General features: G+C 36.1%; 1 protein-coding gene across 3 annotated transcripts in view; it reads left to right on the top strand.

Annotated features, from left to right (window-relative positions):
- Nucleotides 1-2,782: 2,782 nt before the first annotated feature.
- Nucleotides 2,783-17,413, top strand: part of LOC126299108 (gamma-aminobutyric acid type B receptor subunit 1) — a 489,230-nt gene continuing 474,599 nt past the window's right edge. For 2 of the 3 annotated variants that reach the window (XM_049990785.1, XM_049990786.1), the window contains exons 1-4: nucleotides 2,794-3,050; nucleotides 3,311-3,466; nucleotides 4,525-4,623; nucleotides 6,305-6,439. In XM_049990785.1, the coding sequence (XP_049846742.1) occupies nucleotides 3,042-3,050; nucleotides 3,311-3,466; nucleotides 4,525-4,623; nucleotides 6,305-6,439 (399 nt within the window). In that variant the 5' untranslated portion in view covers nucleotides 2,794-3,041. Of the gene's footprint in view, nucleotides 3,051-3,310; nucleotides 3,467-4,524; nucleotides 4,624-6,304; nucleotides 6,440-17,413 lie in introns of all 3 variants that reach the window. The other variant, XM_049990784.1, reaches the window with a different exon arrangement.

Consider the following 17,413-nt stretch of genomic DNA (forward strand, 5'->3'; position numbering starts at 1 on the left):
ACCAATTAGTCCAAATAACTGCAAGAGTTTAATAACATGCAACATGTCCTTCTCCATCTCTGATCACAACATAGCACTGTTATATTTCATTATTATATCCATACCTAACAACAGAAGCCACACAACAAATAAAACGTCTTACTACACCATAAACAGTAAACCAATAACATCTAACGAAAACGCCAAACACATAAACAAAAAATATTATTGAAGAAACTTTCAAACCTCACGTCCTGAACTACAAACACTAGCAATGAATTCACAAATCCAACACCAAAGCTCGAATGAACCCAGTACAATACATTACACACACACACACATACACACACACACACACACACACACCACCACCACCACCACCACCACCACCACCAGAGGGCACCACAAACACAACACAACAAACTCATAAACTCCGTGCTTTATGACTTGACACACTACAACACCCTTATGTCACAGGTCAAGGCACACGGGTGGAATCTGACTTGGAATACTCCGAAAGTATTATTGTATCTTCATGTTGCCTTTTATTTTCGCAATGCATTTATACTTCACAGACTGTTTCTCCTTTTGTCATTCTGCATGATGCATTTATATTTAGTGAGAGCTGAATGTCTCCACTATAAACCTTATATATTCCTTGAACATGTTAAATAATGTATGATTTATTATGTAGCTATGTAAAATGATATCAACTGCATGGAAAATGTTTAAAAATGTATCAATAAATCAAATATTGGTTGTAGTCCGATTGGATTTGAGTTAAGTAAAAGATTGGAATTACTTATCTAAATACCTGGTAATTTCTAGCATTAACGTACACTTCACTACCAGTTGTAACTAAGGATAATATCACTATTTTTTACCATTATTCGCCAAAGCCACAGAGGGCACAAATTCAAAAGTTTCACTACGAGTTACGTAAAAAACCACGCACAACACTGCAACCACTCTGTATCCAAGGTTTTAGTGACTTCCACCGTATAAATTCAAATTAGGCCTGCAAACACGAACTATAAAATTTCATGGCGAACCTTGGTTTTGCGGGGGTGTTAATACTCGTTTCGTATTTCACTGGCTCGCAAATATTCAGTGATTCAATGAATTCCACATTACAAAATTAATGAACATGAAATATTAAATGTCAAGGTGAATCATAGGTTTGTGGGGATAAAAGAAGGCAACACACAAAGTTTCACGTTTCGCTGAACTGGTACGATTTGTGGCTTTTGCAGCTCCCAGCCGTCACTTGGCGAATATTTTTTTCGTTTCTCCAACCATTCACTATCACATAAATGTTTTGTAAAAGTCAGAAGTTAATTTCCGGTCGATTCGCGCCACACGCTTACATTGGCTGATGGCAACTTGGTTCTCATTGGTTGACTGGACTATCTTTGACATAGAATGTATTTATGCCTTGTCGAGGAAAGAAGCGCACTGGATGCACATCCAAGGAGCTATTTCCAACCGCGGAAGAGAGTGCCACTTTGCGCTTCTCTTTTCTTGTCACTGTTTTGCGAGATGGAGGAGGAGAAATACCAGTTGATCTGTAGTATTCGCCGTAGTTTAGAGGTTATAGCTGCTGGTTGCAATGGGAAAGTTATTGGTTCGATTCTCACCCACTATGATTATCTGTTTGTGAAACTTGCTTATTTATGGTACTTTGTAATTTACTAGACAGTTCTACGTATATATGAATTTTCCTCTGATGCAGCAAACAGTTCAACTCTGATTGTACTTTCATTTTGTTCAATAAATGTGCCTTCAGTATTTAGTCATTCTTTTTCTTGACAACCCTGCTCTTACAACCAGTAGCGGTAATTGATCCCTAATTTTGAGTTACAGTATTTCTGTCATAAAGATTTGGGAATACATCTTTAGTAGCATTATATCCACCCTCGTGTACATCTTCAAATTCCACGACGTCGAGATAATTTGTTAATGGTATCTTTTAGCGGTACTTACTTTGATGTTGAAAAGCTCTGAAGCGAAAATGTAGTATTTATTTGATTACGATGTATTTTATATCTGTAACTTGATCAGTAAAAGCTTGCATTACATTTTTTCTATAGTACATCAAGGGCCAAACTTACATCACGCTCTTCAATATTTCACAGGTGGGTTTTTTTTTTTAGCTCTCTCTAGACCTGTACATATTTTGTGTATGACAGTTTGCCCTTCAAAGAGCATCCCTATATGAGGGGTGTATAGGGCATATTAAGGTCTTGTTCTCAGAATTGTTCTGTGTGTTAAGTGGCCGTTCAGGGCAGTTATAAATGCAACGTATGGTAATGCTTCATAATATGCGAATGAAAATCCCCTATTGATACAGCTATCATTTTGAAACCAAGAGTGGGATAAAGCCAGAAAATATGGAGCATTTACAGGCTATTGGACTGGTTACGTTCGATTATACTTGTTAAGACGCTTTATATGTGTTTTGTACTTGTATTTGTTTTTTTCATTCGCTGATATGGCCTTGGATATTTTATTGGTTTCTTACGCCTCTAAATAATCATATTGAATATTCAGTGGTCCTAAGAACAGTATAATTAGCTATAATTTCAGACGTATACGATATAATGCCTCAGATAGTACAACACCGTACTGCCACAAATCCCATATTCCCTGCAATATTGTTGTACTAGATGAAGTATAACTGTTACAAAAACTGTTTCTCAAACTTAACGCTTCGAATGAAGAGTTGATAATGACTGACCTGAGCTGTTCTTGTGGATCGAAAGATTACGACCATTCTTGTCATATCGAAAGTTCACATGATTTGATGCACGACGTTTTGTTGGCGCCAAATAGCAAGCTACATTTTGAGACTAATGTGAAAACGTTTACTTTCTTTATTGCCAACTGAATTTGAAACACAATAAAGTGTCTCGACCTCTATCTGTTGCTGCGCATCGACCTGAGATAATTATAAGCAAAGACGTCACGCTAAGGTGAAGTTCGTCTGCTAGTGCGTGGTGTTTGCTGTTTTCTTAAACTTCGATCAATATGTGGGATTTAGTTGGCGCCGTGTAGAATTTGCAATGCCTCAAGTAAGTAACATTTTGTGATAGTTATAATGTATTACAGTTACAATACATGTGAACAAACTGACAAGGAAATTTGTTATATACCAAGATGTTGACATATAGTTGTAGCGACATTTGTACTTTATTTGGAAATTGGACTAGTTTTTCAAGATGTTGACATATAGTTGTAACAACAGGTGTGCTTTATTTGGAATAGAATTAGTTTTCATCATTTTAGTATGTAGTCTTTTTGTTGGTATCTTGATATAATTTTAATTTTTCAGGTTTTTCCGTCTGTTAAGATATGGAGTTCAAGTTTAATCTTATTTACTGTTGTCACCTGTTGTTACTCAGCGGCACATATCGAGAATGACGACAATGTGCTACACATAGGAGGAATATTTCCTATTGGAGGAAAAGGTGGCTGGCAGGGTGGTCAGGTAACACGCATTATGTAAAAGTATTGTTAATGTGTGAGTAGTGTATTGTTTCCTGTGATTTTTGTAGCCAGTTAAGTTAGGGCTGTACAAAACTGCCACTGATCCACGCAGGCCGATTGAGAACAGCGTTGTCATATTCAGGGCCTCACATTTATTTCTGCTACCAGGCTGTGCAGTTTGGGTAGGTGCCTCAGTCAAATTGAAATACGTAAATGGGAAACCTCCAACGATTTTACGTAGTTAGTATTTTTTCCCTTGTGATTTCAGGTCATTTGAGTTGCCAAGTTGTGAGTTTAAGCACAACCTTACTGGGAGAGAAACTAGTTAGTTGAGCTGTGACTTAGTATGAAGATTGAATGTGTAATATAGATGAACTAACAGTCATGCAATTTTTAAGAGAGATGAAGATGCTGATGTTACTGACACTGAATGCCATGTCTCAACAGAGAGAAGCCTTCAACAGAGCCAACTTTCAAAATATTTTATGTGTGAATTATTAGATGTCATTGTTGTAGCATTGTGTTGAAGGTATAGGCATATTCCTATGTGTGTTTTTATTTCGAGAGTGAGAGAGAATATTGAATGTGGACTAGTAATGTCTAACTAGGTAAATTTTACTGTGCATGCATTTGAAAAGGATGTTTGTCATAATTTCTGAAACTGCTTTTCTTTCTAAGATAGTCACAGCATAATAGGTAGCTGATAGTATCCAGTTGTAGGTTTGGAAACTGTTTAATGGAACTCAGTTTTGCAAAATGAGTTTTATTAGTATTTTTCCGAATAATTGCCCTGTTTTACAACTGAAAGAATGATGTAGCAGTTTGTTGCAGGATTCCAGTACAGTGTTGAAAGCATCTCCCTTGGTTTTTACTTCTAAGGTGTCTATTACATAACCTGTGGTGATTGTTGTGTGTTTGGATGTGTTCTATGTATATTGTATGTGTTGTAAATCTGTTTTCACATTTAAAAGATTGATTTTAAGTTTAAGATATTTTAGACTGAATTGGCTACTGTAGACTTCTACTTTCTTTAAATTGAAGACTTGTATTTCTTTGTAGGCATGTGAACCAGCTGCTAATCTTGCCCTGGAAGATGTAAATGCAAGACCAGACCTATTGCCAGGGTTCACACTCAAATTACATTGGAATGACAGTGAGGTAAGCACCCATACAGTATAATTTATGTTTAAAAGTCATGGCACAAAACTATTGTCTGAACAGTTGTCACCATTTTTTATAGTTAAAATAGAAAAACTATTTTTGTGAAAATTGTGAAAACAGAGTGACAGTTTTAAAGCAGTTATTGTGGTCAGTAGATCTATATAACTATCATCTAAAAGGAAAAGACATTCATGGTCATTTTTGAATAATAGCTGATACTACTTCACTGTTGTTATTGGTATATATTAATGAACTACCAGAGTAGTCAATACTATTTGCAGGTGACACAAACATTTTAATTAAGGGACTGGATCTACAAGAGGCTACACTTGAAGCAGAAAGTGTATTATGCAGACTAGAAAACAGGTTTAGAAATAATAAACTGACAATAAATTTAGAAAAATCATGAGCTGTGAAAACAGTTGACCAAAATAGTGAGATTATCTTAAAAATCAAGAACTACAGACTTGAACAAGTGCCATGTGTAAAATTTCTGTTTCCATATTGATGATAAATTAACTTGGACAGAGTACGTCAACAACATAAGCAGTACATTTAAATCGGGCTGCTTTGCACTATAGAAGTTAGCCAAAACTGTAACTATTAGTTCTCAAAATATTTTACTTTACACAGTTTGAATCAATAATGCCATTAGGAAAAGAACTATGGGGAAGCTCAGTACATATGAAGAAGGTACACATTGTACAGAAAAGGGCTATACACATAATGACCAATTTAAAACAATAAACAGTCTGCAGATCAAAATTTAGACTAAACATTTTAACAGTAACAGATATTTAGACATATAAAATAATTGCACGGGCTAAGAACATCATCTTAAGATAAAGAGGTTCATCAACATGAAACAAACTGTTGGAAACTGTAAGCAATCCAACACAGAATAAGTTGCTATGAGAGAAGTGAGACATATGTGGGGATGTATCTATTCACTTGCCTTCTGAACAGTACCAGCAAAATAAATATTAATGTTTTTAAAAACACAGTCAGAGAAATAATGGAGAAATATCCATTTATTTGGTAAATGAATTTACTGAGTATTGCAAAGAACACTCAAAAATCTGATAAGAAGTAACCACCAAAAAAAAAAAAAAAAAAAACTAACTTATGTCTGTAAATTTAAATGCAAGGGAAATATTCATGTGCTGGGAAAAAGAACTAAATACCGTTTACAAAATCGTAAATGTATTAGGCTGTAATTATTCTATAATTAATATGTCAATGCCTGTATGTGATGATACATGTATCACCTTCAGTTCATTGGATGGCTAAATAAAAAAAAAAAAAAAATAATAATAAAATGCTCCTGTTAGTGGAAGTCTCCCAAAATCTGTAAATGAACATTTTTTGTGTTATTTTGCATTGCATTTTGTCATCCATTCTAGAACAGTGCTAAACATTTGTAGCTGAAGTAAGTTTCTATACACTGGCTACATTAAACCCCCCCCCCCCCCCCTCTCCTCTCTCTCTCTCTCTCTCTCTCTCTCTCTCTCTCTCTCTCTCTCTCTCTCTCTCTCTCTAACAGAATTATTTCCCCCCACTAATAATTGCAGTTTTCAGTGCACATCCAAGATTTATTATTTTCTTTTAATTCTGCCTGTCTTGATAAGTTTCGCTACTGATCATGTAATTTTTTATGGGAATACTTTTTGTGTTGCAGTGTGAACCTGGCTTGGGAGCATCAGTCATGTACAACTTGTTGTACAATAATCCCCAGAAGGTGATGCTTCTAGCTGGCTGCAGCACAGTATGCACAACTGTTGCAGAAGCTGCAAAAATGTGGAACCTTGTAGTAGTGAGTTCATTTTCATTTTTGACAATATTTCCTTACAAATTCTTAGTCTGCAGAGGAATAGTGGCCACGTTCAACATATTTTCTGTAAGTAGCAGGTATTTCAGTGTTTTCAGACAGTGATACCTTTTTCATTTGAAACTGTGGACTGTTTGCCTTATTGTCAATGCAAATGCATATTAGTGGTATGAATTTCTCCCGCTGCGAAACCAAGGTCAGTTAATATTTACATACCAGTCTTTGTCCACGAGTCTTTACTGTTCTTACAATATAATTTTTATTTCTGAAGTGCGAACTTCTGCAGAATATTTGAATGCTATGCTACAGTATACTCATGGATGTAATTCCCTTCCCCTTCCCCCCTCCAGTTTTTCCCACAGCAGTAGGGTCTACACAACATTTGAATTTAAATAAAATTTGGGTGGATTTTTTGCTGCTTATAGTCCTCTGTGGCATGCTTTATCCATGAAGTCGAGCAGGAGAATTGAAAATTGGTATATTATTTATAATAGAAAAATCTCACTAACAATTTATATATGCCTCCTGAAAAATTGAGCTATGTTTGATGTTAATGCCTCTATGGAATTGGTGTCTGTCAAAATAATTAACTAGTAGTATCCCTTCAATTTTTGTTGTGAAAGTAGAGTTTGTACACAGATGCTGTATGTAGAGTACCAATGAACCATATTTGAAAGTTGACTCTGTTTATACAGTCAACTGTGAACTCTCTGCAATTATAGTAGTTGGGCATGGTGAAACTGGGAGCATGATAAATAGTTATGCCATGTACCCAGATTTCATCTTCCGAGACCATGTGACCAATGTTTGCAGATGGAATTATAAAATTACTTCTAGGAAAATATAATTTTTTATTTTTTCCTCGTACCCTATTGTATTACCACTGATGAAGGAACATACTCTGCTGAAATATTTTTAAGTTTTGCCAGCACTGTGCTATTATTACTTCATTGTAGGTGATAAAAATAAGTGCTTTGCTGAATAGTATAAAATGTGACAGCACTATTAATGCGATAACTACTCACAAAAGATGACTGTACCAAAATGGTACTGGTGACAGAGATATAGTGAATGTCAAACTATTTTAACTGGGGTATATACCAATTTGTAGCACCCCAGAACTGTATACACTGTGATTTTTTGTAAACAATTCACCAAAGAAGAGATTTTTATGAAAATGCATTTACTTCTTTCCAAGTCTTGTTCACATTATTTAACTGACATCTTAGAACAGCGAAGTAACGCGTATGATTGATAAAGAAATGAACTAAAAGGAACAACATATTGAACCATACAAAATACTATTCTCTATTTTGCTTCTGTATAAAGTTGAAAAATTCTTTTTCTACAAGGTTAAATTGAACATATCTTTGCTCTCTGTACTAAAGTTGTTCCTCTTGTCAGTACCATTAATAAATTTGCTTATAGTGTTCATATTAATACTCAATTTTGTTTTAAATATGTTGCATAGTACTTTAGTGAATAAAATAAATTGTGGAAAATAATTTACTTAACTCATTGTGAAGGCTAATATTTTGAGATTTTTGTTTGGCGAAGGTTGTCATTGTTTTGTTCATATCGACAGATGAGGTTAGTTTCTAGTTTAACTAAGTTTCTGTATTCATTTATTCTGATCTAAGGTCAGATAATCTTTATACAGCATAATACTATTTTATTCTAAAGAGATGTGAGGACACACGAGTGGGGCCTCTTCCCAAAGACAAAAGTTTACGTACATGGCAGGTACATAAGTACGTATTATTTCTTTAGCTTTTGCTGTCAATCTCCTTAGTTAAGGAGAGGAAAAGCAAAACAAAAGCAATTCCAGAGGAAAGCTTTAGGAAAAAGTCCATTCTATACAAGTAAATTGAGGAACATGCCAAAAAAATAGCACAGTTAATTACAATATCTCTTGAACTGGAGCTGCAAAGAATATCAGAGTAAATATATAACTAAATATAAAATGTTTTAAAGCAACACCACTTCTTGTGGCAGTTTTTTAGTAGGTGGTATTAGTTTGTTTTTATCATTTCTATGTGCTACGGGATTATTATTTTCTGTATTCATTATTGATACTTTCCTTTAAAAGTTTTACTAAACATAAGTTTGGATACAGTTATACATATCTGTTGTTGGCAGTGTAATTGTCATGGGATCAGTACTTAAAATTGAGCCATTGGATGGCTGTTGTAGGTGGCACAAGAACTATGTGATAGGACATTTATATTGATAAATGCTTGGAACACTACATGGTCTGGGCAATATCAAATTCCTTAGATGTCCTCTGGGTTTTCCAGGAAAAAATTGAGGTGGATAATGGTTTTGACTGCCTCTTCAGATTTGATGACCATTTGAAGTCTTTGATTTCATTGGGTGTCTGTTGGAAACACCGTATTAGTGCAAGACTGCTGAAGCTGATCATCATTATTGTACACTCTGATCCACTAACACAAGCAGCACCCAAAGCAGAATTACTTAATAACTGTGTTGTAAGATAGACATCAGACAATGAAAATTGCTCTTGCAGAATACTGAAGTGTCTCTTAACCCTTTTGCTACTCTTGGCGTTGCGTACATGTATATGCAAGCAGCTTGTGTTTTCCTACAGTGCTACAGACATCTGTATGCATCCTGAGCTGCTGACCTCTTACTGCTACAGACGACTTACTTCCCTGTGTCGTTGAATAAAAAGTTTGGAATATTTATCATACAACACATATATCTTGTTGTGTGCTATCATTTGCAAAAAACCTCAATTCAGTATCTTGAATCATTTGAGATGTGATGATTGTTATGACCACATTATTTGCAATGCGCAAGATCGTGAATGAGTGCCTCTTTCACAACCTCTGTTTGATATAAAACCCAATAACTCAAGAACGAAATGAGGTATCGTTTTGCTCTCGATTTTAAGTAAAGTTCCAATATCTTGTCTGTTTCATTCACTGCAATGTATGAATTAGTCAACGGTATGGAAAGGTTACACAGTGTGTTTTTACCTCTGCAAAATCTTAGGAACTATTGCACTTAATGAAAAGAAATTCAGTTCTTTATTGCGCAGGGATCTGACTGTAAGATGTGCAAAAATCAAATTTTTTCACCTAAGTTTCCAAAAATCCGTATAAGTATTTCATATCGGCCGTAATGCCATCCCTCAGCACAGGCACCAGCATTTGGTAAGTAATAGTCATAATGAAAGCTGCTATGAGCATGGAATGCAGAGAGCACATCTGTAGCAGCAAAGAAGGTAATAGTTTTTGGAAAGTAAAACTGCATTTTTGGTATTAACATTAAATGTATGCTTGTAACTCATACAAATGCGGATCAAGTTCAGTGAAGGTAACATCCATCAGGGAGTAGAAATTTTTTTCCTAACCTTCACTTTTTGATAGATCAGTTTTTATAATCAGTGGTGCACTGTTTGTTTCTATCTGTTAAGTTTTATGTTTGTGTTTGCAGTATCTTCCACATGTTGAAAAATGTATATGACATTGTCAGTCAGTACTGAGAGACCCCCAAAACAAAATACGGTACCTTTGAACGATTAATATGACTGAATATTTATTATGCAAATACAAATACCATCATGTTAAGGATGCGACTTGTCATGAAAATGAGTGGAATAGCAAAAACTAATATACACCTTTACAAGTTACTTCTTTATGTTTACTGCTCTATTGGCAAAACTGTTATGCAAAATACTAACTTTTTTAATTGGTTTGTCTCCAGTGGTCATGTTTCTGCTCTGGTATTATTTTATATACAGAGCACCAGTGAAAGGTTTCACGTTTCACAAGATCCAGGAAAATTGTTAATTGTATTGGCTATCTACAGAAGTGATGTAGTCGTAGAGGACTTCAGTAACCTTAAGGTTTCTTCACTACAAGGATTTAACAGACTGCAAAATGAACCATAAAGTTCTGAAGTTAGTTTTCACAGTTTTATGATAATGGAATGTTTTGAAAGAAGATTTTTATCAACTGTCGTATGGACAGAAAGAGAGGAACTGTGTAAATGTATTCAGAAAGAACGTTTGCAAAATCGCTACGCTCTCGACTGACAAACTGGGACCCTGGAAAGAGTGGGTTTTGTATTATGTTTGTAATACCATGTTGAGTGTAGGTGAGAAAATGTGTGTTCAATACTGTGTTTATTAAGGCTGGGTGAAACAGAACTGATATTTCTAGTAACTTTGTCTATTGTATGTACTGAAACATCCAAGTTGAGGATGAGAAAATAACAGTTGTCTTTCTTTTTAAAAAGTCAAGGCACAAATATTTAGAATTATCTTCATATACCTCTTTTCTCCAATTATATAAAATGAGGTTTTTTTCCCAAATTTGCCATTCGAAAAATATGGGGTTATCTTGTATTTGCAGATTAAACTATTGTTGCTGAGGTAAATGTTTTTACATAATTTCCTCTTGCATTTACAGATGAAGCTTTGGCTATTGAGGTATTATACAAATTTATTTTGAAGTCTTCTGAAGGGTAGAGCTTAGCAAACAATATGTTCGTTTGAATAGACTCAAGATTTTCCACAATGCAGATACACTTAATACATTATTGATCTTGTTTGATCAGTTGTGTGACATTTGACTTGGGGCACTAGTTCAACAGATGGATATGTCAGAAACTATGAACTAGGCACAGCAACAGTCTACTACTCTATTTAAAAAATTGACTATTTTGTGAAACTCAGGAGGAAACAGCATTAAATTGTATTAACTTACAAACTTCTGTAGTATGTGAATGGGATTGTAATAGTTCTCATACAAGTACAGTAACCATATACATACGTTTATGCTGCTTTTTAAGTAAATGTAACATCCAAAAGCAAAAATCTTGTCCTCCAAAAACCATTGCACAATTACGAACCCTAGTCAGTATGACATTTAGATAAAACAAGAAAGAAAATTAATGTAGAATTAAATGTCTAACAAACAAAACAAATTGCAGTAAACGAATTTATTGCTGCAAGAATAAATTATACCGGGAAGACCTGTTTTGGAAATGGTATCAACAGATGGCATTAGATCATGAGACAAGTGAAAGTTGGAGCCTTGTTGCTCAAGCACAGCACTATTGAAGGCTTGGAGGGGGAACAGTGACACAAGCTTAGCTGAGAACTGAGTGTGGAGAAGTGAATGGCGAGGGGCAACATTTCATCTTACTGCCAACCATAGGAATGTATACTGCATGTACTGGCTTTTTATGAACACCTGCCATATTTAAACTGCAGTTTGCCTGAATCTATTTGTAATCTGAATCAAATTGACCTTAAAATTTCCAAATATTCAACATTAACATAGATTTCGGCAGGAGACACTAAAATTTTAGACTGGGGCCAGTGGCATACTTACGTGTTTCATGCAGTAATGTTGTTGTTGCTCACCATGGGGTATGACAGAAACAAAACAGTGTGTGTCAGCTGCTGGTTCTACACTGGTAATAAGGGAGCAGTGGGCAGACAATATGTTTTTGTTGCAAAACACATTGTAACATTCTCACATCAGTAGAAAAGTGGAATCTGCTGTCTCTTTTTCTCCTTTTCCTTTTTTAAAAATATCTCATCATATTTGGAAGAACCAGCCAAATACTTGTGACAATGAAGATATGTTTCTCAGTTGCCCTGTTAGTATGATTAAAAATAGTGGTACCACAGATGACAGGCTAAATAAAGAGGCAGTGAAGATAAAAATTAATATAAACAATTTCTTTTTGTCTATTCTGTTTAGCTTTGTATTATCAAAATGGAGACATCCAAGAAATGGTGTAAGTTTAGAAAGATGTAATGGTTATGTTTTAGTTGGATACCTAACATCAAAATAAATTTGATTTGTCAGAATATGTTAAAAAATTATTATTTTTTCTCAAGGAGCCTCTTAAAAAAAATGAGCAGTGTTATATTCAATGTCATTTTATACGGGGGTAAATATGGTGTTAATAATGCCAGTGTGTAATAAATTTCTGCAACATTTTTTTTATTTCAGAAGGTTGGTTTTTCTTCTTTTTGTTTTGGGTAAAAATAACTCTTATACTGAAATTTGTGTAGAAGTTTGTAAGTGTCTGACTGTAAGATTCTGTGAACTCATTAATAAGTGATATCCTGAAGACTAAATAATTACATTTTGGTTAATTAATGCATCTTAATCCTTCCTAAACTATCAGCATAGTTCTGCTGTGTAGCTCTGCAACTAAAGTCCATGTTTATGAAGTTGTAGGATTATTTCAATTAGAAATTCATTTACTGCCTTAGCCAGTCATCAAAAGTGAATGTAACCTGAGCTATGCCATACGGACTATATACAAACATTTTTAGTTAACGTTGGCAGCTCTGTAATATTATTTGCAAATAGCATTGTTGTTCAAAGACATCATGAATAATTTGTGCATGTAAATAAAAAGCAATGTTATTGTTTAAGCACACTTTCAGTTGTGTATGTCCTCCTCCATAGCTGAGTGGTCAGCATGGCTGACTGCCATGTGGAGGCTCTGGGTTCTATTCCCAACAGTGCGAGGGATTTGTCGTTAGTGAGAGGACTGGACCAGGGTCCACTCAGCCGTGTGATGATACTTGAGGAGTTGCTTGAATGAGAAGTATCAGCTCAGAGGTCTGCAAAGCTGACAATAGGTGGGATAGTAGTTTGCTGACACCACACCCCTCCATACAGCACAGGTCTGCAGCTCGTGGTCTTGCGGTAGCGTTCTCGCTTCCCGAGCACGGGGTCCTGGGTTCAATAGCCGGTGGGGTCAAGGATTTTCACCTGCCTTGAGATGATTGGGTGTTTGTGTTGTCCTCATCATCATTCATGAGAGTGGTGGGATTGGGCCGAGCAAAGGTTGGGAATTTGTATGGGCACTGATAATGGTGCAGTTGAATGCCCCACAAACCGAACTTCATCATCCATACAGTACAGTGGTCGTGTGGCTTGTTCGAGGCCAGAATGGTGGAGCTTTCTCCAATGTGATGCATGCTTTTGATTGCAGGTAGGGGCATGAAAGTGTAAGACATCAATGGGGACCAAATGATCATTGAAGTTAACTGTTGTATATGAGTAGAGGTGTGGTCCAGTTCATAATGAAAAATGTCCTGTTCCCTCTGTGTACATGAAATCGGCGAAAGTCAGGCAAACGTGGATCATAAGAGATCAATAAATAGTATCCTCTTGATGCTGTAGATGTGAAGCCTCTATTTGCTTTAAATAACCCTGATTCCTGAGCAACATAAAATAACATTGACAACCAAATATCCTACAGGTAAGTGCTAAGGTTCAGAGGACAAAAGAATGCATATACTTCAAGCATCACACATTTCTTTAGTTACCTCAGTTACATTCTTGTGATAGTGCAGTTTTTTTGTGCTGCTGGTCCTTTCATGTTGAACAGAAAGATTGTTACATAATACGTTGAATACACACATTTGACATTACATTCTATTTTCCTTCTATTATTGTTGTAGTTATATTTGATGTTGCATTTACTATTAGTATTGATAGATCCACTTAGTATGCAATACATAGTGTGTGCTACACAATTTTTTGTTCATGCTTCATATTGTGAAACTAAACAATTGGCGTCTTATGTGGAATTCAGAGACTTGTGATTTACAGTCTCACAAAACCATTCAGATTGATTTCGAAAATAGAAATCACTAAAGGAAGTATCAAGGATGCTGTGATAAGTTTTAATGTGTCTGCCATAAAACTGGAGGATAGTAGTCTTAATCTAAAATTAGTTTGAAAATTGGGGAAGGCATATGTACTAAAAGTGAAAGACACAGCATTAATGTTCACAATGATATTTTTTTTATATTTTGTTAAAAATCAGTTTTTGATTTTGTAGGCAATCGCCAGAAAATTTAAGACTGAACAGGCTGTCCATTTCATTTAACTGTTTGACAAAGGTTTCATCAAACCACCTTCAAGCTATTTCTCTATCATTCTTCTCTTGAATGGCACAAGGGAAAAATGAATGCGAAAATCATACTATGATGTCTTATTTTATGATGATCATTTCTCCTGTGTAGTTAGGTGCCAACAAAATATTTTAGCATTTGAAGGAGAAAGTTGGTGATTTAAATTTCATGAGAAGATCCTGCTGCAACAAAAAGTGCCTTTGTTTTAATGATTGACAACTCAGTTCTCCTGTCATACTGGTAGCACTCCCTCCCCTGTACAAAACGAGCTGCTCTTATTTGCACTTTGTTGATGTCCTCTGTCAGTCCTATCGGATGTGGATACGACACTGTGTAGCAGTATTCCAGAAGAGGACAGACAAGCGAAGAGCAGCCAGTCTACTAAAAGAGCACCTTTTGAGTGTTCTGCCAATAAATTCCAGTCATTGTTTCACTTTCCCGACAAAATTATTTATGTGATAGTTACAATTTAAGGTATTTATAATTGTAATTCCTAAGTTTTTAGCTGAATTCACAATTGCTACATGTGTGTGATTTATTGTGTAGCAAAAATTTGGTAGATTCCTTTTAGTACATATGTGAATGACTTCACACTTCTCATTATTTAGAGTCAACAACTCTGGTTCTTTCCCAACATAGTTGTGACAATTTACAACTACAATATCAGTCATTTCTAGGTGTACGGACACCCTGTGTTTGCTCTGCATCCTTTTAGATGGGGCCCTTCATGTAGAGCCACCCTCTGGCACAAATCAAGGAACTGCAGCCTACATGGTTACAGAACCTCGTGAGCCTCTAATTCAGACCCTTGGCTCTGTATCACATGTCTGCAGTTGGTGGTGTTATGGATGGTGAGCTCCACCTTCACCTCACAAGCAAGACTGGCACTCTTTGCCGATTTCAGATAGCCGCCTGAAAACAGAGAGAATCTCTTTGGACCCAAAGTGGCACACATCGTTGGTACCGATATGACACACCCATGGCAGCTGACTGCACCATGTGGTCTTCATGACACCTGGAAGCATCCATTCCACATCTGAGATTACTCTTCCTGCCATGCACACAGTGCATGCTAGATTTTTTCCCTCCTTGGCAGCCATATCCCCAAGGGACTTGACTGTGCACCTGATTAAGCTCCCAACTACTAGTAACCCCCTCCCCCCTCTCACTGTTATGATCGTGCAGGCCAAGAGGCTTCCTCTAAAACATCACAAGTGTCTGCATTTGGCTCAGTGTGTATCAGACAGACAACACCTGAAACTTGTTCATGAGACGGACCAGGAAGTTCTCAGATTGGTTCCCGTGCAAAGTCTTGCTGTCATCTTGCTGTCTGCGACACCTTGGAATGACCTCCCACTCGACCCTGGGTGAGGGGTCATCTTCAGTGGAGATTGTACCCAGGGCGGCCATAGTATTGGACTGATTCAGGGCATGCAGCACATCCCTTGGATCCCACGTCTGGCCCCCCACAGTGATGCCCACTGGTAACAGCCTCAGGCTGCATGACCAAAGCCAGCACTGCCTGGAGCTATGAGCGAAGGGTCACCAATGCGACTCACATCTGAACACAACAATCACAGTCCCTATCCATACTAAAGGCAGTGGAAATATCTATAGACAGTTATTGAAACACGGAACTGTGCCTGAAGAATACAAAAATATGCAATGTTAAGAGTTCTAACCATTTGGCTTTTCTAAATTCTTTGTTAGTGTGGTATTACACTGAGCTAAATATATTACCATTTTTAAAATATTTAAACAGAAGCATGTGTTTGACATGTTGCGGACAACCAAGGAACAGGTCACATAAATTGATAAATAAACGGTAAACAAAAATATCTCATCAGGATGATAAAGGAAGTCAACTCAAAATACCGCAAGATGAGCAACACATGAAAAAACTGTGGGTGTAGACACTAAATGCTAAATGGTGTACAGCCTGCAGGCTACCAAACATACTCAGATATAAAAGGACTCTGCCTGAGAGAACTGTTCCTTCATGAGCGGTTTGAGATTAGCACTGACATAAAAAATAGGAATAACAAAGTATGATGCTATTTTTAGAGACTTAATACTAAACAAGTTAAAAGAATGCTGAAGTTCACTGTTACTGATGAAACAGCACCAGTCTCTGTACTGAAATGCCTGGCTTGTAATTTTGACTGGAAACCATATGAGGGAACACCATCATTCTGTGTAAGATGGTTCTGGAAGACTGATGAATTTTTCAAGTGGCATTTGTATAAGTTGTCAAAAGTTCAAGTAAATGTGTGTCCAATTTTAAGTGGATGTGAAGATACAAATACTTGAAATGGACACATACACTTTCGAAACTTATGACCAGCACTTATGCCTGTAAGTGTAAATCAAGAGACTGCAGATCAGAGCTTACTGAATGTGGTAGTTAGTCTTCAGAGCAATGTTGCACATCTTGCCACATGTTGAATGTGTTCGCAAGGTATTTGTTTGAGTTTTGTATAGATAATGCTGCTATAGTTGTTCAGATGGTTTCCTAAGTATTGAATAGGCGATTCAAGTGTGTTAAGTGTGTGTTTGCAGCTCGTTTACCCCCACAAATCTGCATTCTCAAACGAGAGTCATAGATTGAAGAAAAAATAACTGGATATAATAAATATTTTTTTTTTTTGTTGAGGCAAAGAATGTGTTACTACATCCTCTAACAATTGGAAAAATCCTTTTCTGTATTAGTGATGGGATAGCCATTCATGACAGATCTACATCTCTACATAGATGCATGCAACAGAAGCACACAGTAAAGACTGCGTGTGTAACTGCCCTTGTGTACATTCATTTCTTCTATTTACTTGTGTCCACCATCCTGCAGTATTTTATAAATGACATGTTGTGCTTGGATTGTTATTTGTCAAATAACAGCTGTAATGACATAAAATTTGCTAAAAACACCAATTCAATTTTAGGAGTACATTCTGTGTTTTTGTAAAAAAAAAAAAGCAAATTTCTTTTAATATAGTTCACCATTCTGTGACTCATCATGAAGTACATCAATGCACATTTATTAC

Source organism: Schistocerca gregaria, chromosome X, assembly GCF_023897955.1.
Source record: "Schistocerca gregaria isolate iqSchGreg1 chromosome X, iqSchGreg1.2, whole genome shotgun sequence".
NCBI classification, from domain to species: domain Eukaryota; kingdom Metazoa; phylum Arthropoda; class Insecta; order Orthoptera; family Acrididae; genus Schistocerca; species Schistocerca gregaria.